We start from the raw sequence: 26,641 nt of genomic DNA, 5'->3' as shown, positions 1-26,641 counted from the left end.
AACTTATTATTTTTTTTAAACAAAGTACTTTTCAGTTTTCCTAGTTAAATAATGGATGTTATGTATAGGTCCCTCTCCAAGTAAGTTATGTTATTGAATTAAGTGAATGCTGGGCTACTGAATTAATTTGTTTTGCATTATTTCTACCTAGTCTATTCTACTGATTTACTTTTCTGTTTTTAAACTTGAACTCAGTAATGTTGATGATTACTACTTCATAATATTGAGATCTAGAAGTCCCCATTCATTCCTATTCTTTTCGTTTTTTCCACTGAGATTTTAGACCTTTTGCTCTAATAAATCATTGCCATAGCACTACATTCATAAATTAGTTTAAGTAGTTTCAGCATTTTTATTATATTGGCACAGTCCCTACTATGAACAAAAAAGATTTCTCTAATTATTTGTCTTTCTTTCTGTAAAAAGTGTTATATAATTGACATATATAACTGGAGTATATCTTCATACATGGATTCTCAGGTATTTCATGCTTTTTATAGTTATTTTGAATTGGATTTCTATTTTTGTCAGTTCTTCCTGGGTTTTTTTATTATAATGTAGAAATACTGATGACCTTTGTGAATTTATTTTGTATTCTACTACCTATTATTACTTTGATTACTTTATTTGCAGGTTCTCTTGTGTTTCTATGGTATCATCTACAGATAAGTATAATTTTATCTTCCTTTTGTTGATGTTGATGTCATTATCTTATTGCTATCATTAGCATTTCTAGAGCTATATCAAATAGTAGTGGCAAAAGTGGGACATCCTTGCTTTTTCTGTATACTTACTGGGAACATTTCTCATATTTTGCCTTAAAAATGCTAGCTCATGGTTTTAGATAAACTTTTGTATCATATGAAAAAAAGGGCCCCTTCATTCCTATCTTTCTTAAGATTTCTAGCATAAATGAATGCTTTACTTCATCAAAAGTTGTTACATGATCTATAGATTATTTTTTTTAAAATATGCTTATAGTTTTCCTAGTGTTCAATTATCTTTAGATTCTGGTAAAAATCCAATTTGACCATAATAACTAATTTTGGACACCCACCCTCCAAATCTCCTAAATACACTGATTGCATTTCCCATGTCTGTTCCACCCTTACAATACCCATGGACCACTGGAAATATAGTTTAGTGTTCTGAGGGTCTAGTTAGCCCTCTTCATGACCCTTTATCTTATTGGTCACAGGTTCATGAAAAGAAGTCTGTGTCCTCTTATTTTATGACACTCTACTTATGATAGCTCTCTGACAAACTGAGAGGTCCTTCTGTTATCCTCCCAAACACTCTTAATTCATAGAACTGGGATATATCACTAGCATATAGGAGCTTCCTTCCAAAATGTGGAGAGAAATTTTAGAGAATAACATATATTATTTGTTTAAGGCCTTCCCTGTCTCTTAGAAGTGCTTAGATTCATGGACAGCTATTATATATCTCCAGCTCTTCAGGTCAAGTTGATATTTCATTAGGAGGAAGGGCTGTAACATCCAGTTCCAGGAAACATCTAAGAGCCTAGCTAGATGTGCCTTTAGTATTCTGCTAGGGCACTTATGGCTATGACACATAAGTGTTCTCAATGGAGACATGGTGCCAAACTGGAACAGTAGAAGAGAAGAGGGAAGAATCAGTTGGAATGTAAATGACTTAATCTGGAAATTTACTGCTAACTGTAAAAAAATTACATTATATTGTCTTACTGTTCAGTAACAGGAAGCAGCATGGTATAGAAGAAAGAACACTAGGCCAGGAGTCAAAAGAACAGGGTTTTATTCACAATTACACCAGACTTGCTATGTGATCTTGGGCAAGTTATTCAATCTCCCTATGTCCCAGAATCTATTTTATATATGAAGAAATTAACTCCTAATCTATCTACTTCACAGCACTATTGTGAGGATCAAATAAATAATAAGAAGGGAAAGTGCTTAAAAATCCTGTATTATATAAATAGAAGGCATTATTATTTTGGCATTTGCAGAGTGGCCTTAGAACTACATTCCCATACAACAAACTATTCTTGTACTGCTGAAGAGAAGACCTTTGCCCTTCCTCTATGGTCTTCCTGCCAGTGTCAAGGATGAATATAGCAAGGATTAGAAGGATGTCCTTGGCAGTGATATCTACCCCACACAAACACCTGAAAATATTATATTACTTCCAATCACAAGTACCTCCTACCTTGAAACGAATATACTTTAAGAGATTAAATTCTCTGGCATACATCCTGTAGTACTCCATGATTTGAGAGTTGTGCATGTAGTTAGGAAAGTCGTCGGGGATGGGATAGTCACTGAAACACATCATTTCCTTGGAGGTGTTGATGATCAGCGATTTGTAAATACTAGCCCTCCCTTCTTCTGGATTCTCCTGCAGTAAAGAAGAAATACACAAAACTCAGAATTTATTTCATGGAGGAAACGTTTCTCTACAGTTAGTGGGGATGCCATCTTTCCTAGATAGCCAATGACACTGGGGAACAAGTAAGTGTTCAGAAAGATCAGGCATTGGGATCCACGGCTGTGTGCCTGTAGCTATGTGTCCTGTTTGTTTGTTGGTCTCATCAGATGTTATGTTTAGATGTTAGCCAAGAGGAGGAAAGGGCAGGAAAAAGAAAGGAATGATTCTCTCCAGGCATCATATAAGGAGTTTTATAAAGGTGAGATGATGCCTATAAATGAAATTAAACTTCAGCATCAAATCTGCATCAAAATGAGTGATTATTGATAACCTTCACATTTTCTGGTTGGCAATAGTAAGAAGAATAGGGAAAATTGGTCAACTGATAATGTTGCTGCTACCAAGGGTGGGCTAATGTGGTTTGACAGGATAAAACTACTGTGCATGGGTGACCTTGGGAAAAAGTGAAGTAAGGTTTTTCTCTAGCTTTCAGGATCTTTTTTATACTTTTTGTCCCCCACAGTGACTTCCTCCTCTTAATCAACAAGCATTTATTAAGCACTTACTATATGCCATGTACTCTGCTTTGTACTGGGAATACAATGACAAAAATGGAATAGCCCCTGCCTTCAAGGTGCCTACATTCTATGGGGGTAATGCATACGCCTCTACGAGTATATACACAATAGACATGGTAGTTATATAGGCTTTCCACATCTGAAATCACCCAACCTTTCTGGCCCCAACTTACACTGCCCTTCGTGAACAACACACTTCAGTCCAACTTAGCTACTCTATACCCTGAAGGTGTCCTATGCTTTCCTGAATCATGCCTTTGCTCACACTGTTTCCTATGTATGGAATGTCTTCCCTTCCTCTCTGTAAATGCTGAATTCCTTCCCATCTTTTAAAAGTTGGTGTAGATATCACTTTGACCAAGGAGCTTAACAATGAAGATCTGTCAGTAAAAGGTATCCTCCCCACAAAAATCTCACATAGTAATTTGTTATGCAATTCCCTAATGCATTTATCTATTATTGTATATTATAGTTTTCTATCTTCTGATGCCTTGTTGTGGCATAGGAGGCAATTCTGGGTTCTGAAAGTCTATGCCAGCTGAACATGAGCTCTGATAGGTCTCAGCTAGAAAAATTTTCTGAATTTGAGTCTGGAAATAGATTGTCTGTCTGTCTTTGTCAGAGGGTCAGCCTAGCTAGGTTCAAAGAGACTCATCGTCAATTTGTCCATAAGATAATGTTTTGGTCACATGAACTCACAAAGACCAGTTCCAGTCTGTGTCACAGAATCTCCAGAGAATTTCAGAAGTTGATGAGAATTCAGAGTTTATCTAGTTTAATTGAGACGTGAATGGAGCTCAGAGACCTGGGCAGGCATATCAACTGGCAGAGGCAGGTGGGGGCAAGAGTCTGTGCCACAGACAATTCCTGGAAGATGGAGCCATGAGAAGTGTTTTGGCTGAAATTCAAAAGTAGGGACTTGAGTTACTGTGGAATGTTCCCCCTCCCCTAGGTGGTAGAAGATCTTATCACTTTTCCTGTGGAGCTAAAAGCTCTTTTTGCTATTTTGTGACTTGATGATGTATGGTTTTTGATCTGTTCATAAAAGCTATATTGGATAGAGGCTTGAGTGATATTTGTATAACTAGTACTACCCCAAAAACCCTATAACAGAACTTGAAGGTTCTGGAATCACGTGGGGTCTAGGCTACATCCCTAAAGAGGAGTATCCTCTAAAAATATGTAGTTGATAGAGTACCATCCCTGGAGTCAGGAGTTCCTGAGTTCCAGTCCGACCTCAGACACTTTCTAGCTATGTAACTCTGGGCAAGTAATTTAACCTCGATTGTCTCTAACATGCATGTGTATGTATGTATATACACACACATATGTATATGTATGTATCTATGTGTATATACAAATAAACACATGCATCTTACTGACAGTCATCTAGCTTTGACTTGAGGACCTCTAAAGAAGAAGGACCTACTATGTTCCAAAGCAGCATATTCCAGTTTTTGAAAGCTGTAACCATTAGGAAGTTTTTCCTTAAATTGACTCTAAATCTGTGTCTTTGCGATTTCTACACATTGCTCCCAGTTTTGCCTTTTGGGGCCAATTACAACAAATAAAATCCCTCTTCCACAGAATAGTATGCTTGGACTTTAAACCAAGGTCCTGGCTGCAACATGAAGAAATGCGAATGGTATGGAGTAAAATGAAGGTGGGAAAAGTGAATGAATGACAGTAATATACACAGAGAAGGTCTGTGCTGGTTGTAATTTTGAGTGCACTGAAGTATCACTTCTCAAGATACATGAAAGAAAGATGGTAGCAAAGATGAGGAAAAAGGTCTCATTCTTTATTATTTAAAAAAAGGTGATAGAGAATATCAGTTACTGCTGACTCACACATTCCTACTTTATCATTCATATAACATTTTTATGAGAGTAATCTATACAGAAATCTAGGGTATCATCCAAACACATGTGAGAATCATACAAGTTTCTTTGAAATATAAAATAACTCTGACTTTGTTCAATGAACCTCTGATTACTAATGTCAAGCAATGCACCAAGTAGGAACATGTAGTCACTGAAGGTGTTTGCCATTGACAAGGAGAAAATCCAACAGAAGGTACAAGTTGAAGAGGAACTGATTCCCTATAGAAGGGGAGGTCCTCCAGTCCTACCCTTTGTGGATGATATAACTGAGTCCTGAGTGCTTCAGAGTACCCAGGACAAGATCCACCATCCTTCACCCAGGTAACTAGGTAGCACAGTGGTTATAGGGCTGGAATTGCAGTGAGGAAGACCTCAGTTCAAATCTGGCCCCAGACTCTTAGAGTAAACCACTCTACCTCAATCTGCCTCAGTTTCCTCATTTGTAATGTAAGGGTAATACTAGCATTGAACTCCCAGAGTTGTCATGAGGGTAAAATGAGATCAGATTTGTATGGTGTTTTGAAAACTTTAAAGCACTATATAAATGACTAGTTATTATTATTATTATTGTTATTAATAGATCAAATTAATAGATCAAAAGAATTTGACTTCACTTTCTATACAGGAAAAGCTAAGCAGATGAAGAATGAACATTGTCCAGATTGTGATATGCAGTCAGATGGACAGTCCATAGAGCTGGTCACTCAGTACACATATCTCAGATAGGTATTGCAAAAGCATAATGAGCTGGGCTCAGAATAGAACAAGCACAGGGGAGTAGGATAGATTGCCTTTGGGAATTCGCATATTTTTTTAAATGACTTTAAGTTACTCCTTTTAAACACCAATATTTGTCTGGCTGAGAGTCATAGAAACCTAAATATACCAATGAGGTTGATGACTTGTCAAAAGGAGATTTGCACAGTGGAGACGAGCAGGCAGCAACACATTACAGTGAAATAATTATGAGGCTGTATAAAATTTGTCATCAGAGAAATGTATGATTGGAAAAAAATGGGTCAAGTCATTGATATAATGAGAGTGAAGGATAACATATAGAGAGCCCATATTTCCACTGGTAAACATGTAACACCAAGACAATAAGGAAGGCCTGCGGCATGCTGGTGAATTTATGGGAGGACTCGAATGAGATTGGTATGAGAGGTGCAGACATGGATGGATTGTAATCTGTGTTAGAGAGAATGCCTACATTGATGAGTTCAGAGAGCCCCTGGAGTGACTGACATACACATCATTCCCTAAGGTTTGAAGGTACTTTCTCCATAACTCTGCAAGGTAGGTAGTGAAATTATTATCCCCATTTTTTTTAACAGATGAGGAAACTGGAAGCTTCTGAGAGGCTATGATTTATCTGTGGGCATACAGGTGGGAAGTGTCTAAGAGAGGAATCAAAATCAGGTTTCCAGACTTCAGGTGTGTCACTCTTTCTTATTTCTTGTCTTATTCTATCTATTTATTTGCTTATTCATTCCCTCATTTATTAGACTGTGTATTCTCTACTAACAGATGATAAGTCAAAATCAAATCACTGTAGAATAGAGCACAATATGGTCCAACTAGGACAGACTACTACCAGCTCCCTTATTTTGAGTACAGTGTCTCTCAATGACAGCCTAATACTGAGTGCATTTTTTTAGCTTCCAAATTCCAGTGGTGACTCTGATTGATCTTAAGGTTCATTAAACCCTCACTCTTCCTCAATCTTTTTTACACAAATTCTGCCTAGTCACAGCTCCCTACCTTTACTTGTGAAGCTGATTTTTTGAACCCCATGGTAGGACTGTACATTTATCTCCTCTCAACATCATCTTATAGGACTCATTCCAATAATATAGCCTTTCTGTATCTGACTTTGTCATCCAAAATGTTAGTTTGATTTCTCCACTTTAAACTGGCTGAAATTTAATAAGCATGTCATCTAGGCTGTTTTTGTCTCTAATAACAATTTTAAACTGCACAGGGTCAAGGGCAGCTTCCTGGGACTCTACACTAGAAACTTCATTCCAAGAAGAGATCAACCCATTAATGACCACACTTTCGGTCCAGTCATTTAGTGTTCTCAATCTACTCAACCATGCTATCATTTAACCCACATCTTTCACTTGTGCCCATGAGGACAGCAGGAAATACTCTGCAATTATAAGCTCTGAGCTTACACAGAAACATGCATCCACACCCTCATAAAACACAAAGCACAGGTCCTAAATTACTGCTATTACCAACAAAAGTATTGAAAAGCTTTTGCCTTTCCCCAGTCCCATATACGAGCACCATACTGGGATTGCCTGCTCATCCCGTTTCCTGCCCTAGTCCCTCTTTTTCTTTATCTGTGATACCTACCCTCAAAGTATTCTCTTCCCTACCAATCTCCCAAGCTGGTTTATTTCTTTTAGTTGTTAGTAGAAACAACTCTCTGATTCCCCGGTAGGAAACATTGAAGTATGCATAGGAAACTGTAGCTAACTAGAAGAGGGAGGCATGGGACAACAGTGTATTCTTGCTATCTCTCTGCAAGGAATCTCTGCAAGTGAAGGAGAAACTGAGAGGTGTCACCTGTACATGTATGTATGCTGGGGAGATAGGGAGGGTAGGCAGAGGAAGGAAGCTGGGTGATCAACTGATTCGGGGTGACACTTATTACCTGAAGTTGTTTTCTAGCTGAAAAAGTCATAGCATGGAGGAAGCTAGATTGCACTGTGTATAGAGTGCAGGACCTGGAGTCAGGAAGACTGAGTTCAAACCTTGCTTCAGACACTAGTGCTGTGACCCTACACAAGCCCCTTAGCTTTTCTTAGCCTCAGTTTCCTTGTCTGTAAAGGGGATAATAATAGCACCAGCTTCACAGGTTGCTGTGAAGATCAAATGAGTTAATGTATAAAAACTTCTTTGCAAACTATAAAGGGTTAGATTTCTTCTTTCTCCTGCTATTTCCTTCCCCTCCTCCTCCTCTTCTCTTCCTACTTCTACTTGGTTGGTTGTTGTCCTTTCGTTCTCGAAGAGGAGCACACTATGTTGGAGTCAAGGTACAGGGTGTGCGACTATGGCTGATCAGATCAACACAAGCTAGGAAGGCTCTACCACAGGTGGGGCACGAATAATACTTCTCCTACAGGTCAGTGCTATAGAGGAACTATAGGGCTGGAGAGCTGAGTTTAGATGATGCTGGAGGACCTAGCTGCTGAAAACAGTGTCTGTCAATCAGATAAATCAGCTATGTTCCAGAAAAAGCTGGAAGATCGTTAGTAAATGGTCTTTTATTATTTCTAACCCGGCTGCTTTCCTGGACTTCATGACCTGCAGAAACGCATCATTTTCAAAGGTGAAATAAAATCTGAAACTCACATGTCCTCAGCGGCCCTTTCCCCTGGGGCCCCTCCCTCCCTCTGACTGGAGAAGGTGGAGTGTGGGCAGCAGAGAGCTCCTCCCTGATGCTCCACCATTTCCTCTAGGGCCACTATCAGAACAGTCATGATCCCATATGGATGAGACTGCTACTGTCTTGTACACTGGTACAAAATATCACCTATGATCTACTAAGAGCCCAAGACATTTCAAATATCTTGTTTGCTCCTAAATGGTGTTTAACACTGTGATTTCAGCCAAGTACTTCAATAAGTGTTTGGGGGTGAGATGTCACTGAGTCAGAGGGCTGAGGCAGAAAAGGGGTTACTGCTACTGGGTTTAGCAATCCCTTATCTCTGTTGCTGTTCAGTTGTGTTTGACTCTCAGTGATCCTATGGACTTTGTCCATGCGGCTTTCTTGGCAAAGATACTGAAGTGGTTTGCTATTTCCTTCTCCAGATGAAGAACTGAAGCAAATAGGGATTAAGTGAGTTGGCCAGGGTCACACAGCTAGTAAATGTCTGAAGGCTGGATTTGAACTCAGGCCTGGTGCTCTATCTACTATACCCTCTAGCTGCTTTACTGGTGAATCTTCAGCCAGAACCATAATGTCATTTTATACCAAGGCATGGGGACCCTTACCTGTGGACAGGAAGTCAAAAGGAAGATTGATTACAAAGGGAGTCAGGGTAAGTAAAGTCAGCATACCAAAGTAGAAGGGAACCTCTAAGAAGTTGAAGGTCCTAATAAGGGGAGAATGGAAAAGAAAAATGGAGACCTCCAGCCAGAGGCCTCGATGTGGATGAATACATGTGTGCTCTGTTTCTCCTTCAGGCAGATTATCAGGAGGAATGAGTAATCACCAGTGACTTTCTTTTCTCCTGGGGTGGGAGATTTTCACGGAGGCAGTGGGCTTGCCACAATTTTACTACACTTTTATAATAATATATCACCTCAGAACACCCTTTAGCCTTAAACTTCAAGCTTGATAAATGTGCTCTTAATTATTTCACCCAGGAAAACTGAGGTAAGAGGCCTATGGGGTAGTTCCTCCAGCAGCCTAATCACTACCATTGTCTCCTATGCCCTAGGTGGGAGTACTGACCTTGCTGTGGTCAGCTGAATCTGATGGGTTCCTGCACCCATCAAAGAGAGCTGTCTCTGAAGGGATCTTCCCTGACAATCCACCTGCGTTAGTGTTTGGGAATTAGGCAATTGCTTTGGGCAGAGGGAGTTATCAAAGGTAGCAGGAGTAGCACCCACTGCTGCATTACCAGTCACTGTGCCCAGATAAAGGGAGCTTTCCAAGGATTAAGGACATGGGCAGTTTACCTGAAACCTCCAGAGTCCTCCAATGTCATCGGTCCTCTCAAAGCAGACTGGTTCTAGATCTTCTTCCAGGCAACATTTAATAGAGCTGAGCCCGCTCACACCTGCTCCAATCACGGCAATCCTCTTCCTGGTCATTTTCTCTGGAGAGAGCCTCTGAGGGAAAGGAATTCCACCTGTCAGAGAGAACAGGAGAGGAGGAATCACTAACCCCATCAGAGAACCAGAGAATTTTGGAGTTGCAGGGGGACTCACTCGGCAGATGGACATCTTAGAGTGGGAGAAAGTCAATCTAGAACATTCTCTACTTACCCAGTGCACAAATTCCCTCCACCATAGCTCTCCCAGCCTGCTCGGGAGATGGCCAGAGTCTTCTCAGGAAGACCACATGCTGGGCTCTCCCTGTCTACCTGCTATCAGATACTGAGGAGGGCAGCAGATTTGAGAGGCCCTCTTTAGTCTATGGCAGATGAAAGGATCATGGGGACATGGGGCCAGAGAGCCCCTGAACTCACCTCCTTTCTAGGTTTGTCCTCTTCTGGGCTCTGGGGTTGTGCTCTCTTCTTCTGGCACTCACTGGTGTCACAAGGAAGAGCACAGCCCCACTGCCAATGCCAAAAAAAAAAAAGCTGTGGTGGAGCTGCTGTGCCCCACCTCCCTAGTGATGCCTCCCACTTCTTTAGCCCAGGCTGGGGAGAAAACAATTGCTGCTAGTGTAGAAAAAATTCCCAAACAGTGAAAAAGTTTTTTTTCCTTTGGTTTTAGACCGGACCCATAATCGCATTGGTATAAGGAACTCCAGTGAGGAAACTGCCTCTGTATCTGCTCTGAAATGTTGAGCCTAGATGGAATGTCCTGAGTGCTGAAAAGCTTTGGGGACTTCCCTATGGTCAGTCACACAGTTGGTATGTAAGTGTAAAGGCATCACTTCAACCCAAGTCTTTCTGACTCTCCATCCATGTGCCACACTGCGAAGTTGGTGAGGGGCAGGAAGTGGGAGGGCTTTATAAGCATAAGGAGCAGCAAGAACAAAGGCAAAGAATGAAGAAAAATCCTGCATGTGTACAAGGACACAATGGATCATGGAAGGGAGAGTGAAGAGCCTCAATTGTCTGGACAGCCTTGAAGTCATTCAGTAAACAGGCATGAGAGGGCACCAGATCTGCTTGGAAGGGAAATGAGCCTGGCAAAGGGTATGAAGGACAAGTGTGGGGCTAGATCAGGAAGGCTAGTTAGGAGGCTGCTGTAATTCAGGGCAGTGATGATGAGGGCTGACACTAGAGTGGTAGCAGTGGGTACCACTGCCAAAGTGGGGGAAGGTTCTAGATATATTGCAGATGCTGAATCTTAGGAGAATCCTGACCCAACCTAGCACCTCTAAATTTGTCAGTGCACACCCAGAAGGGTCCTTTCCCAGGGTGGTCTTAAGTGAAAATGTGAGGAATGGAAAATTCATAAGATTATAGATACAGAGTTGGAAGGGACCTTAGCGACCATCTAGTTGGACCCCCTTATTTTACAAATGAAGCTAAGAGAGGGTAGGGGTAAGAGAATTATCCAATGTCACATAGCAGCAGAATTGTAATTTGAACCCAGGACCTCTGCCTCCAAATTCTGCATAACTTTGATTGGGCCACCCTTCTTCCTTAGCTTTCCCTCTCTGTATCCTTTGCTCTCTCTGCCTCCTGCCCTCTCCTTTCCCTTTCAGGCACCAATGTCTTTGTTGTATCCTTTCCTTCCTCTGTTAATGCATCTTCCCTCAAGAAAAAAAACATTAAATTGTTGTTTTTCACACCTTACTGTGACAAGTTTGAGAGCTGTTCTAGGAGCATTTGTGTTTTATCTGCCCTGCCCTTTTTTTTCTAATTAAGGGAAGAAAAGCTTAGTCACTATTTAAGGGATTTTAGGTATTAGCGGGTAAGCAGGAAAGTGGCCAGGGAGCCTTCCTGGGGCCTTTGAAATTATACTACTTAGGCAATAGCCTAAGTGAAATCACTTAAGCCTCTCAGCTGTTGCCTCATCTGCAAAATGAAGGGGTTGGATTAGACCAGTGTTTCTCAAATTGTAAAAATGGTGATGGTAGATGAATACCAAAATTGGTCTTGTTGTTTGGGTTGGTAGTGCCTAATGCAGGTGTCCTCCAATCAATACCTAGCTCAGAGATCAACAGAAATGATAGATTTCCATGACATGATACACAAAGGCAAAAGTTAGCTGCTTCTCGGTCTAGAATCAACACATGAATTTGTCCAAAAACTTATGTAAACTAGGCTTACAGCCAAGCCTAGAGCATTTTGTATAATACTCTAGTGTGGAAATCTGGGATTACTTTATGACAAACAATTATGGAATCACAGAATTCAAGAGATGGAAGAAATTTTACATAAGTCAGCCATCTAGCCTAACCCATACCCAAGAAAAGATCCCCTACGGCACACTCAACAAGAGATCATCCAATATTTGCTTAGAGATCTCTACTGAAGAACATCCTAGTGTCTTCCCCCAGGCAACCCATCCCAGTTATAGATAGCTCCCTTAGTTACACACACACACACACACACACACACACACACACACACACACACACATCTGAATCTGCCTCCTTGAGACTTCTACCCATTGCTCCTATATAAACATCTATAGTTCCTTCAATTGATCCTTACACGGGGTATGGCCAACCGGTTGAGCGTCAGTATGGCTCAGCAGGCTGCCTGTTAAATAATTTGGGTCCTTGTGTAACAATGTTAGATTCATAAGAGTGTGTCTATGTGTGTTTGTGTTCTGTATAGAGACCTTTGAAGGATTACAAAACTTTAAAAATATGTTATCTGATTTGATTTTTACAACTCTGTGACATAAATACTGTGGATGATCACAGGTGGGAACATTCAGGCTTAGATCTTTGCCAAGGTCACACTGATCTGGGGAGTATCAGAGGTGTCACTGAAAACCAGAACTTCCTAGTTCTAAGCCTAGTACTCTACCTGCTAGGTTAAGTTGCTCTAGTAGTTAGAGGATATTCAAAGAGATGGTAAATCTTGTCATTTCTGCCTCTCACAATAGCCACCACCTAAGGTGAGGTCTTCATTACCTTTCACCTAGACTACTGTCATCATTGTTTTTTTCAATTAATTAGGTTCCCTGCCTTAAGCCTCTCCCTACTCCAGTAACTGCCCAAGTGATTTTCCTAAAGTACATGTTTGACCACAAAACCTTTAACTCAACAAATGCCAGGGGCTCTCAATTGCCTCTAGGTTCAATAGAAACTGCTCCTTTTGGCCTTGAAGGTGCTTTACACCCTGGCCCCTTCCAGTCTGTACTGTTATCCTTATACACCACTCTTGTCCATGCTCCCTGTGGTGTGGCCACACAGACCTACTCACTGTTCCTTACATACAATGCTCCACCTGCTGTCTCGGTTCCTTACAGTAAGGCCACCCCCACCCCCCAGGCCTGGAATGCTCTCCCTCCTAACTCCTGTCTCTTAGAATCTCTGGCTTCCTCCAAGACTCAGCTCAAAAGACCTCTAAGCTTACCTTGGAGCTACTTCATATGCATCTTGTATGTACATGTGTACATGCTGTCCCCATTAAAATAACAAACTCCTTCAAGGTAGGGTGGGCGGTCCCGGTGATTAGAACATTACTGTTGCTGCTGTTCAGTAGTAGTGCCTGACTCTATGTTTCTTGGCAAAGAAACTGGAGTGGTTTTCCATGTTCTTCTCCAGTGTGCACCCATTTTACAGATCCAGCAAATAGGAGTTAAAGAACTTGCCCAGGGACACAAGGCTGGTAAATGTCTGGAGACTGGATTTGAACTTAGGTCTTCCTGACTCCAGGCCTGGTGCTCTATTCATTGCACCCCCTAGCTGCCCTAATAGTAAGTATTTAATAAGTACTTTCTCATTGATCAAATGAGCACCAGCCTTGGAGCTAGGATGCTTTGAGATCAAGTCCTTCCAGGGATAAATAACTCGGTGCCCCTGATACTTAAAATTACAGATGGATCTGTGGAGGAGTTTCCAATAACAGTTTCTCACAAATTAAACCAAATTAAAAGACAAACTGCAACTCATCCCCTCTCCCTGTAAAAGAAAGAACCCCAAACTGTGACTTCATTGATAGAGGGACTTCCTTCACCTACACAGAAAGTCACATTTCTATAATGTGATTGATGGTCTTTGAGAGTTATTGTCATCCCAAGATTCAGCAGGTCTCGTTGTTCCAGCTGTCGGTAATCAACTGGAGCCTAGCTTGGGATGGTTCTGGGATAACATAGTCAGTCACAGGGCCCTGCTGGAAGCTTTTCCATCTTGGAGGAACATAAGCTCAGCCAGAATCATCTCTATTATAACACTAGGGATTTAGGGATACGTTCTTTTGTACCAATGCCCATTATGGATAATGATAATATTTGGGAGATGAAAGAGACATGTCTACATGTTCTAATACCAAATACCCCATATGGAAGGATCACACTTGTGGCCATTACTTTCTTCAATTCTTTTAGTAGTTGTGAAATGCATTTTAGGTACATTATCAAATTTAGGGAAAAACAAATTAGTTCCATATGCTGACAAAACTGCAAAGACATTTACAAATAAAACTCTTGATTTTTTAAAAACTTGGTGTGCTGAACTGAACAGTCTGTCAAAATGCTGGCTTACACAAGTTCCTCTTCATTGCGTAAGCCAGAACCTTCTGAAGTACCTCATAAGGTGAGCTATCATATCTGCTGTTCTTCTCAACAACCAAAATCCTTAATGAGCAGACACAATGACATTTTTCTTACCAAGTAAAACTATTATTAGATTAGGTAGGAATTTAATTTGTCTGAAAATTTGAAAAATTCAGCCTATGGTTATTTGGTAAGATGAATGGCATGGCACTTTAAACAACTATTTTTAAAGACTTGACTGTAGCTCTTTTCCCAAAGTTTTGCTGGTGAAGCAAAATGTAGGGAATGGCCCCTACAGAGAGTTTGGAAATCCCTGGGTTAGATGATTCCCCAGGTCCCCTTCAATTTTAACATTCTGGGATTGATCAGGTTTGATTTCAGTAGCCAAGGCTGCATATCTGAAATCTGACTGTCTTTCCTTGTCCTCTTCTCTCTCACTTCCTTTTCTTCTGGGTCTCTTCCTCTTTTTCTCCTTCCCTTTTCTCTCCTTTGCTTATTATACCTTTGGCCTGCCAATGGCACCTGTAAGCACTGCTGAACCCCACTTGAGGCCCCGTGGGTTTAGGCTTACACTTACCTCTGCTCTGCAGTCTCCTGGTACCTTTTTGGATTCAGTTTACCAACTAAGTTTCAGTTGAATTCAGTAAACTGGATTCAGTTTACCAACTACCACAGCCCTGAATGCCCTTTGGCTCCAAATAATCTTCACCCAGCATCATCTGATTATCTCCCTGGAGAAATACAATTCACTCAAAGGTTATGTTATTCAGTTACCTATAAAAAGGTATTTGCTCTGCAAATAACTGCAATTTCCATTAGTCCACTTTAATCCAACTATCATTTATGAAGAAGCTATAATACACAAGTCATTGTACTACGGATACCAAGAAAGAAAAAAAAAACAAGCTCCTGTCTTGTGAGAGCTTATAATCTGTATTGTATCCAACGGGATACAACATGTAAACAAATAAGCATGTGCATGGTTATTTGAGGAGCTCTAACAACTAGGGGCATCAGGAAGGTTCTCCAGAAAGAGCCAGACAAGCTGATGAAGGAAGCCACAAATCCTAAGCAGTGGAGGTAAATAGTAGGAAGTGCCTCTTTCCATGCATGGGGGAGAATTTGAGCAAAGGGCCCAGAGGAAGGGGATGCAAAGTCAAGTTTGGGGAATAGTAAGCAGGTAAAATTGATGGAAACTGACATGGTATCAAAGGGAGTATTGTGAAAGAGGCCTGGAAAAGAAAGCTGGAGACGAAGGGCTCTAAATGCCAAAAGGAGAACACAGGAAGGTAGGAATGCTTGGGATTCATTCAGCCAAGGGTTCTGGGACCACTAGTGAATGACAGCATTCTCAAGGGACCTAGTGAGGATCATCTGATCATTTGATCAGAAGCAGCAAGGCACCCAGGGAGGAAGGCGAACCAAACCACCACCATTTCCCATCAGGCCCCAGTAGAGAATCCTGCTTATCAAAGACTTGGGCCTTGCAGTGTCCATCAGGCTACTGGCCCTGATTCCAGTCTGCTCTTCTTGTTACAGTCCAGAGTAGCAACCTCTGAGGAGACATGGTTCAAGCTCTGTCAGTGCTAAAAAAAAAATTCTCACCCACAAAGCCCTTCACCTTCATTGCCAAAGAATTCAACATGCGTTTTTATCAATTGACACGACCCTCAATTGGTCAACTAATCAACAAGCATTTATTAAGCACATACTGTGTACCAGACGATGCTATGCTAAGTTCTGGGAATGCAAAGACAAAGCTGAAAGGGTCCCTGCCCTGAGGAAGCTGATATTCTAGTAGGGGAGGCACCTTACATATGCCCGCTGTCCCAAAAGTCTTTTAAGCTTTAGTGAGCTTAGAGTTACCCTTAGACTTTTGGAATGCTCTGTCTCTAAGACATATTTACTATAGAAGATACCTTTCTCTTCCTTCTACATTCTAGTCAGACGGGATCCTTTGCTCTCTGGACTGCTGGCCTTTACCTCTGTCCAGCTGCTGCACCTTAAGGACTACTGGGCCTTTCCATCCACCTCGAGGCAGGACCCTCCTATGTGTTGACTCACTCAAGAACAATGTGAGCTCCTTAAGAACAGAGACTGTCTTAGGGCTTGACGATGATGGTGGCAGCTAACATTTAAGTAGCATTTACTATGTGCCAGCCAGGTACTATGTTAAATACTTTACAATAATGATCTCATTTGATCCTCGCAACAACCCGGGGAGGTGGGTGCTATTATTGTCCCCCTTTTACAGATGAGGAAACTGAGGCAAATAGAGGTTAAGTGACTTGCCCAGGGTCATGCAGCTAGTACGTATCTGAGGATGGATTTGAGCTCAAGTCTTCCTGACTCCAGGGTCAGTGCTCTATCCACTATCGTGTTTTGAAAGTAGTAAGCAGTTAATATTGAAAAAAAAATCCTTTTCATTCATTCATAAGATTTAGGGCTATGAGGAACCTTGAGAAATAAATTAGTCCAACTGCCTCCCTTTGCGGATGATGAAAATGAAGCCTGAGAGGGACTAGTAGCAGAGCTAGGATTGGAACTCAGGTCGTGTGATGGCCAAACCAGGACTTACTGTATTCTGCCATGCTGTTCCCCACACAAGGTGGAGATCAGGCATTTATCTCCCAAGCTCCTGTCCTTCAGCTGCTCTTTCACCTGGTTCTCTTTCACCTCTTTTATCCTTCTGGCTCTTCTAGGTTCTCTCCTTCCTTAATTAACCTCTGTACTTAGTGTCAGCAACTTACTAATTATCTTGTCGCAGAAAATGGGGCTGATTAACTGCTAAAAGCAGCCAGGTGAAATGGGAGAAGAGTGAAAGGTCAAGCCCAGAGTAAACTTTCACCAGGTTTGCCAAGTCAGGCAGATTTGAGGAAGAGCCGAGCCCAGCCTAGAAGGGAGGAACAGGAAGAAGAGGCTAAAGGATGGCCAGGTGTAGGAAGTTATGGCCAATGGCTGAAAGGGTAGTTGTTAAAGAGATTCCATCGAGTAGAGGGAGTGGAGGCAGCAGGAAGAGGCAAAGAAAGGGGCCAGGATTCTGGGTCTGATGCTCCTGGGCCGAAGGGGCCCAAGTTATGTCAAGATCCAAGCTTTGTTGCTTAAACTCCCCTGGACCATAGACTCCAAGAGAGTAGTCCTGAATCTCCTTTCCCTTTTGGAGTTCCTTCATGGGAACTTAAAGCCTTTTTCTCTTACTAGGAGGGTGAAGTTTATTTTGTTTTAATGTTTATCTTTATCCACAGTAGGTTTTTTGCTCTTTGTGATCCCATTTGCAGTTTTCTTGGCAGAGACACTTGGAGTGGTTTGCCATTTCCTTCTCCAGCTCATTTTACAAATGAGGAAGTGAGGTAAACAAGGTTAAGTAATTTGCCCAGGGTTACACAGCTAGTAAGCGTCTGAGGCTCGATTTGAACTCATGAAGATGAATGAGTCTTTCTGGTTCCAAGCCCAGTGCTCTATCCACTGTGCCACCTAGCTGTATCCACAGTGGTAACTACTGGCATTTGCTATGCTAATCAAGGTGATGTTTATTGGGATTACAGATGGTAGGAAGTGAAAGAGGAGGGGAACATCCCCAGAGAAGACACATAGATCTACCATAAAATGATTCACCAGAAAGGCCTTCTCTGGATGGGCAATCAGAGTTGACAAAAAACACACAAAGGTCATTGCATATCTTTGGATATCATCTCCCCAAGTGGAGGAGTGCTTAACCAGGGAAAACTCACTTGGGCAATAAGTCAGTAGAAGGGTGAGGGGCACCATCCCCTGCATTAGGGAAAGGATCACAATAGAAAGTAAATGGCAAGTAAGACTTTAAGTAATATTGCTCCCAAATATATTTTACCTTTATTAGGGATATCAGTCTAAACTACAGGAATGACAGTAGTAAAATTTTAGGCAGCAGGGAGGAGCTGCATTTGGGGGAGGGGCAACAAGACCTTCCCCAAATTCACATGGAATCCCACCCCCTTGGCTGCCACCTGCATGTAAGAATGCCTCTGACTGTGCACTTTCACTTGCCCTAACAATATGACAATTTGCTTATTGTCCATTTTCTTAATTATACTTTTCTATAATCTAGTTTTTATATAACAGACATGCGATTTTACAAGTTTTATTATCTGCCAAGGAAAGCAGGGAAGTAGTTGGGCATCTTGGAAAGACTGACGCCAAGCACAGATCTGGGTTCACTTCTAGCTTTACCTCTAGAGAATTCTGATTCAGTCACTTACTAGCCGTTTACTAGTCATTGGGCAAAGATGTGCCTGTAGTCAAGCTAGATTGTAAAGGGTGAACCAAGAAGCAACTAGTATGAATGGAAAAAATGCATCTTGTGTCACCTGGGACAAACACCTGACTTTTTGTTTGCTTCAGATGTCAGTTTCCCCATCTGTTGTGTAGGGATAATATTACTCATACTATCTATGTCATAGAGTTCTGAGTTGTGAGGATCACATAAATCTCCAGCACACAAACTTTATCCTAGTCAGGCAGATCTCCTTGATGTTTCTTGCCTTTATTCCTGATTCCATGCCTTTGCTCATGTAGACAACCCTCTATGAAATGCTATCTGCTCACCTAATTCTACCCACTTTTAACCTCTAATATAAGTCTCACTCCTTTCAAGATTTCCCCACCAATTTCCAACCAATCTGAACACTTATTATATTTATAGTCAGACACAGTTTTGCCCTTAAGCGTCAGGTAATTGCCAGGTTATTTTATCTTCCCAAATACATCGTAAGTACCTTGAGGGCAGTTATGATGCCTTTTTCTGGACATCTCCTAAAATACATAGCATACTGCTGAATTTACAGTAGCTATTCAATAAATATTTGGTAATTAATTACTGTAAGAGAAAGGACACTCAGAATAAAAGTCAAAAGATTGACATTTGAGGGTCCTCTACCACTTAGCACCACTATCACTTTGGGCAAAGTTTCAGACTTATTGAATCTTAGTGTCCTCATCCTCTGTCCTGGTCATACTGCATCTAGGTGTATTGGCAATCAAGATGGGCTCTTAGAACTTATTCAACCAAGTGCCCTTGAAGAGTTTGGCCTTTGTTTCCTTGATTAAATTAGGAGTCTTTGATGACCTCCTTGCCTCAAGGGAAAGCCTAGTTTACATGGGTTTGAGTGGCATGTTTGTGACATCAGAGGTTTTTAGACCACGTGGGTTTAAGTTGCATTTTTGTGACGATTTTAGGTCATGTAGGTGAGTCGCATGTGTGACTCACCTTTGACCCTGTACAAGATATATAAAACCAGAGGTTGGCTTTCTTTTTTCAGAGCTCTGAACCACAGCAGAGTGGTGTGTGACTTTAGGCAAGCCGTTGTTATGAGTTCCCCAGCTTTGAAGAAAACCCAGATGTTGATGCTTCTGTGGTAACTGTATACTGTGATTTTGTCAGATAGAAATCTATCTGTTGATTTGTGTTTATTTACTCTGTTTGTATTTGCTCTGAAGCTCAGGGTGCTGGCTTTTTCCCCTGAACTGAGTGAATGATATTTGTATGTTGGATTAAAGTAAGATTGTTAACCCCTTAACGTTGCTTTCCTTAGTAAAGCAGATCAAAAGAACCTGGGCTGCAGCATTCTCGTTGTTGGGCTTGTGTTGCTTTTTCACCCCCACAGAAGTTGCTAGCCGAATTGTTGCAACAAATGGTGTAGTCATGGCAGGATCTGCATTTTAAAAGTAAACTATGGCATTTTGGGGTACTGGGGTGCTTGAATGCTTCCCAGTTTTTGGATTGCTCTTTGTACTTGGGGTGGCTATGTTTCTATGGAGCCCCAGGAGCAACAAAGGCCTGAAGGAAAACATGCTGGTGGAAGTGGGAGATAATCCAGGAGATAATCCCTCCTTCCCTCTCCCCCCACACTCTGGAAGAGACAGGCCGGAGCAAAGGCTGTGGGAGGAAAAGCCCATGCATGGGGGAGGGTTGGATGGCCAGAGTGAGGGCTTGAGCTGATAAGCCTGGCTCCAGAGGACTGTGCTGAAAGGGTGAATGTTTTGAGATCATATTGTATGTGAAGTTTTGAAACAGGAGCAGGGAACTGCCTTCCTATAGACTTGAGAAAAAAATCAGAGAATGGCCTTCGTGCAGGTTTGGTGGGAGCAGCTGGTGAGGAGAGAGAAGAAGCTGATGGTGGCTGCCGACATATTAACCCAGACAGAGCAGAAGACTGTCTGCATAAGAACTTTGGAAAGGTGAGAGCAGTGAGCTGCCTTCCAGCCCACTTTGGTGAGGTGAGCGCAAAGGTGGGGAACCACCTACATCAGGATTCCGGCAGAAGCCAGGCATGGCCAGCCAGAGTTGACCCACCAGGAAGCCAGGAGCTTGGAGTTCAGCCATGGGGTAAGATGGAAACTTTGCAGCAAGGCCCTGAGTCTGCTTTTTTGGTCCCTTCCACTGGGACTGCTTGGGACCCAGGAAGGAGGGGTAGATTTGTCTATGGTGGGGTGGGGGGAGTGCCTTGGACCCCCAGGGACCCTACCCTATCAGCTTTACTGTCTAGCCACCCCTCAGGACTTGGAAGCGGCAACTGGAACAGCATGGGAGAACAGACTCATGACAGAACTTTATTTGGACTTTTTCTTTGAGTTGGGACTTTGGGTGCCAAGTGGATGCCTGCAAAGACAGTTTGGGGAGAAGAGAACTCTATTTGTTCGTTTGCCTGCTTTAGGACTTTACTAACTAAAGCATGCCCATGCCTGAGGGTACTGGGAGGAAGCCTGCAACAGCAGTGTGTGTAAAAGGACACATGTTCAAGAAGTACTTTACATGAACACTCTGATTGATTGAAGAGATTAACTTTCTGGGACCTAGGGGTGGATCATGTTTATATTGTAAACAAGTATTTGGGAATGACACTGAATGAGATGTTTTGTTTTGTTGTGAATGATATGTTTTAGTTTCTTGCTTGATTGGATCACAATGTATAATGCTTCTATTTGTTCCAGGATCCATGGCCATTTAATTTAGATTTTTGTTAGGCCATGGAACCTGGAAGGGGTGGAGTGTATTGGGAATCAAGAAGGGCTCTTAGAACTTATTCAACCAAGTGCCCTTGAAGAGTTTGGCCTTTGTTTCCTTGATTAAATTAGGAGTCTTTGATGACCTCCTTGCCTCAAGGGAAAGCCTAGTTTACATGGATTTGAGTGGCATGTTTGTGACATCAGAGGCTTTTAGACCACATGGGTTTAAGTTGCATTTTTGTGACGATTTTAGGTCATGTAGGTGAGTCGCATGTGTGACTCACCTTTGACCCTGTACAAGATATATAAAACCAGAGGCTGGCTTTCTTTTTTCAGAGCTCTGAACCACAGCAGAGTGGTGTGTGACTTTAGGCAAGCCGTTGTTATGAGTTCCCCAGCTTTGAAGAAAACCCAGATGTTGATGCTTCTGTGGTAACTGTATACTGTGATTTTGTCAGATAGAAATCTATCCGTTGATTTGTGTTTATTTACTCTGTTTGTATTTGCTCTGAAGCTCAGGGTGCTGGCTTTTTCCCCTGAGCTGAGTCAATGATGTTTGTGTGTTGGATTAAAGTAAGATTGTTAACCCCTTAACATTGCTTTCCTTAGTAAAGCAGATCAAAAGAACCTGGGCTTGCAGCGTTCTTGTTGTTGGGCTTATGTTGGTTTTTCACCCCCACAGCAGCTGCTAGCCAAATTGTTGCAACACTAGGGTACTGCGTTTCAATTCTACTTTCTACATATCAGAAGGGGCAACCAGGATGGTGAAAAGTCTTGAGTCCATGATGGCCCTGAGTCTAGGACTGGCTAAAGGAACTGGGTGTGGTTAGCTTGGAGAAGAGAAATCTCAGATAGCTGCCCTTGAGTCTAGAAGAAGAAAGGTTCTGATAAGATAAAGGACAGCATAATCAGCAGAGATAAAATGCACTAAAAGAAAGACTCCCTTGACCCTTTCAAGAAAAAATGCCCCAAATACAAAAACAGGACTTAATAATCCCGATGACCTACGATCCCCTATCACTCTTAGATCTTCCATGGAAATTCTGACTGTGAATTTGGAAAGAAGGGGTAAAAATTCTTCCACATAATCTGCTTTGGACCAGAAATACAGTTTTATAGATACCATTACCAAACAGCTACTAAACTTCTTCCCTTCCCCCCACAAAAACCCATTACTCTTCTAAACTTCCCTACTTCAGTCAAAGGTATGACCATCCTTCCAGTCACATTGCTTTGAAACCTTGGTGTTATCCTTGACCCTCTAATTCTCTTCCCTTTCACCCCCATATACCATCAGTCAGCAAATCTTGCCATGACATCTCACCCTTGTCCCTCTTTTTCACTGACACGGTTCATACTCCCTAGTTCATATCCTCATCACCTCTCACCTAGATCATTGCACCACCTCCCAACTGGGAAGAGAACAGGCATTTATATAGCACAACTATGTGCCAGGCACTATACTACACACTTTTAAACATATATTTCATTTGATCCTCACAATAACCCTGAAGGTAAGTGCTATCTTCACCCTCATGTTACAGTTGAGGAAACTGAGGCAAACAGGGTTAAGTGACTTGCCCAGAGTCAAACAGACAGTGACTGTCTGAGACTAGACTGAATTCAGGTCTTCCTGACTCCAGGCCCAGTACTCCAGTCACTGTTCTACCAGATGCTTCAATGTCTCCCCCAAAAACTTTCCTTGCAAAGTGACCAATCAATCAGATCAATCAATCAAAGTGATTGTCCTAAAGTTCAGGTTTGATCATGTCACCCCACTTTCAGTGAACTCCAGTGGCTCCCTATTAACTCTAGGATCAAATATAAACTCTAACATTTATAATTTGCCCCCAACCTATCTTTCTAGAATTAAACATATATGTGCAGTCTGCCAACCTTACCCAACCAATCAATAAACATTTATCAAGAGCCAACTATGTGTTAGGCACTGTGCTAAGGCACCAGGAATACAAGAAGAGGCAAAAGACAATCCCTGCCTTCAAGGAGAAAACATGCAAATATATACATATATATGCATATACATACATGCATGCATGCATACGTATGGAGAGAGAGAGAGAAAGAGAGAGAGAGACAGAGAGAGAGAGAGACAGAGAAGAGGGAGAGAGGGAGAGAGGAGAGCGAGAGGGAGAGAGGAGAGCGATAGGGAGAGAGGGGGAGAGAGAGGGAGGGGGGGGAGAGAGAGAGAGAGAGAGAGAGAGAGAGAGAGAGAGAGAGAGAGAGAGAGAGAGAGAACGCTACATACAGGATAAATAAGAAATAATTAATTGGAGGGAAGGCACTAGAATTTAGAAGGGCTGAGAAAGACCTCCTGCAAAAGATGGAGTTTTAGTCCAGACTGAAAGTGAGTCAGGAAATTCAGTAGGTGGAGTTGAAGAGATAGAACATTACAGGCATGAGGGACAGCCATGATCACTTGCCTTGTTCTCATATTTAATCTTATTATCCCAAGCTCTACAGTAATCTGGGAGTATGTTTGTATATTTTCATATTACTTCAACTTTATAACAATTTCATGACTGATATCTCATTACTCAGTTGGTTTGAACCTCTACTCTAATTCATTAAATGTTATTTATTGAATAAACTAGAGAAACCTCCTTTCCCAATACTAGTTACTCAACTTTCTGCACAGTAAATCCTTTAATTTCCTCTGATTAAATGTCGAAATTACCGAATATATCTTATTAAGATGAAATCAATAATAAAACAAAACACAATTACTTATGCTATTTTAGCTGTGAGAAAGGTCATAGTTGGTCACCTGAAATTCTCACTTTAATAACAGATAACTAATTTTAAAAATGTGTTTATTATGAATTTAAACACCAAATGAAATGGGTCTTTCCATAATCAAATTAAACAGAAAAAGTCTTGATTGTCCATGAAGCTGGAGGTCTTTATTCTGTTCAGATTGCTTTTCTTTTAAAGAATATAATAAATTCTATAATTTTGCTTTCAGAGTGGTCTTGCTTTTCTATGTCCCTTCTCTTCCTCCTTATTTGTATATTTTATGTTAATTACTAAAATTTTAACCTTTTTGTCATTAATCAGTTGGCCTGAACTCCTACTCCAATTCATCAAATATTTTTTATTAAATAAATTGGAGAAACATCCTTTTCAATATTAGTTACTCTTTTCTTTCTATATATATTAATTCCCTTAATGTCCTATGTGATTAAATCTTAATTACTGAATATACAGTTTATTAGCATGAAATCAATAATAAAACAAATACATATTTTGTCTATGAGAAAGATCATATCCAATCATTTGAAATCCTTACTATATAACAAAAGATGACTTTATTTTTTTAAAAATAGGTTTTTGTTCTGAATTTAAAAACCAAATCAAAGCTAGGTGGTGTAATGCATTGTAACACTAGGCCTGGAATCAGAAAGTCAGAAAGTTCAAATCTAGCTTTAGACATTTACTAGCTCTGTGATCTTGGGCACATCGCTTAACCTTTGTCAGCCTCAATTTCCTCATCTGTAGAATGGGGATGATAATAAACACCTACCTCACGGAGTTGTTGTGAGGATCAAATGAGATAATATTTATAACCATTTAATAAACGCTTGGTCCCTTCTCCCCTTCCCAAACGAAATGGGCATTTCCACATTCTTAGTAGAACAGAAAAAAGGAAGACTGTACATGAAACTCCAGGTCTCTATTACGATTAGCTTGTTTTTCTTTTAAAGTACATAATACATTCAGTTGAAATTTTGCTTTCAGAGCAGTACAGCTTGTCTGTGCTTCTTTCTGGCCTTTTACTTTTTTTTTTTTTTTTTTTTTTTTTTTAGGAAAACAACATTTATTAAGCACCTTTAGAATGAAAGGAACAGTTTTGGGCATTGTGCCAAGGTACAGAAATCTGACACAGACAAACATTCTGCCCTCCAGAGGGCTTAAAGCCTAATATGGGTTTATGTAAATACAAAAAAAAGATACAAAATAAAGGAACAATGACCTCCATTCTTTACTGTTCCAAGTCTTGATCAGCTGTCATTCCCTCCTACCTCTAAACACAATTAATATCAGTTTTCAATTAATAAGCCAACCCTTTAATGATCAGGTATTTTGATCACTATTAATTAGTTCTCTGTAGAGGAATAACTCAACCCAAATAGATATGGGAAGTCACTTCATTAATACCCTAAAAACAGGATACAAATGAATTTTTGATTAATAGTCCATCCATTTAATGACCAGGCAATTCAATCACTATTAATTAGTTCTCTACAAAGAACCCTAACAACCCAAATAGATGTGGGAAACACTTCATTAATATTTTTGAAAACAGGGCAACCCCTGAAGGTGATGAAGTAATTACTTTTGATTTGCTGAAAGCCTATAAAATAGGGGCTAGCTATCCCTGTTTTTATTACTTTGTATCCCTAATTTTCCCCCTCCCAATTTGCCTGGCAATCTAGGCTGTCAGTAGCTATTTTAGCTATAGTCCTAATAACCAAGACCCCCAGTCCCCCCAGAAATATCCAGCTGGGCTTTCTCTCCATGACACATAAATCTCATTAAGTAGATGATTAAAGTTACAACACTCAGCCATATCCTCAAGAACTTTTCCTATGTGGGAAAAGCTTCACACAGTATGAGACTTGGTTTTATTCAAGCCTCTTCCTTTCCAAGACAGAAAACACAAAACCAGGGAATAGAATCGAATGATTTTTTCCTATTGAGACGAAAAGAATGAAACTCAGAACTGGATCACTTCACCCTTTCTCTTCTCATCTCCTCCCAGTTCAAAATGCTTATACCTCTTAATGGCAAGCATCCTCTTAGACCTGCAGTTGGGTTCCACACATTCAAGCCTCAGTGTAATCTTTTTTGTGGTCTTTGCCTTTTTCTGGAAAATTGGTTTTGTGTGACAACCATAGCCACTCTGCTTCTGATTGTATTGTCTTTTCCCCTATATATCCTTACCTTTCTTGTACTGTGTCACTTTGTGACAGTGGTGCTTGCCACACTTTTTTGCAGAAAGTTCTATGGGGATGTTTACCAAAGCACAGTGCTGCCTTCCCAACTGGGATTCTCTGATGTCCAGGCCACTGGGATCCCTCTTCGGAGTGCTCACAGGCCAGTGCTGAAGAAGACCACTGACTTCGAAGGATGACAGGGGAAGGTGTCCTTTTACTTTTTAAAAAGATGTCAACAATTTTTTCTCTGTCTTCCCTGTGTCTACATTGGGTAAACAGAAAAACAAGGCCCTTACAAAAATATCCACAGTCAAGAAAAACAAATTCCCACATTGTTTTTGCCTGAAAATGTATAACGTATGTAATATTCTGTATCTTGAGTCCTCTCTGTCAAGAGGTGGGTAGCAAGTTTCATCACAAGTCCTCAATATGAGTTCTAAATTCAGTCTGTCAAGAAATACCA

General features: G+C 41.1%; 1 protein-coding gene across 6 annotated transcripts in view; it reads right to left on the bottom strand.

Annotated features, from left to right (window-relative positions):
* Positions 1-26,204, bottom strand: part of FMO5 (flavin containing dimethylaniline monoxygenase 5) — a 45,816-nt gene extending 19,612 nt beyond the window's left edge. Inside the window, exons 1-3 of one of the 6 annotated variants that reach the window (XM_036766780.1) lie at positions 26,186-26,204; positions 9,566-9,738; positions 2,191-2,379 (exon numbers count right to left, since the gene is read on the bottom strand). In XM_036766780.1, the coding sequence (XP_036622675.1) occupies positions 2,191-2,379; positions 9,566-9,700 (324 nt within the window). In that variant the 5' untranslated portion in view covers positions 9,701-9,738; positions 26,186-26,204. The other 5 variants (XM_036766779.1, XM_036766778.1, XM_036766781.1 and 2 more) reach the window with 5 other exon arrangements.
* Between the last annotated feature and the right edge of the window lie 437 nt (positions 26,205-26,641).

The sequence above is a fragment of the Trichosurus vulpecula genome, chromosome 7 (genome assembly GCF_011100635.1).
Source record: "Trichosurus vulpecula isolate mTriVul1 chromosome 7, mTriVul1.pri, whole genome shotgun sequence".
In the NCBI taxonomy this organism is placed as follows: Eukaryota; Metazoa; Chordata; class Mammalia; order Diprotodontia; family Phalangeridae; genus Trichosurus; species Trichosurus vulpecula.
Note: the sequence above shows the minus strand (reverse complement) of the source record. Positions and strands in the feature narration are given on the sequence as shown.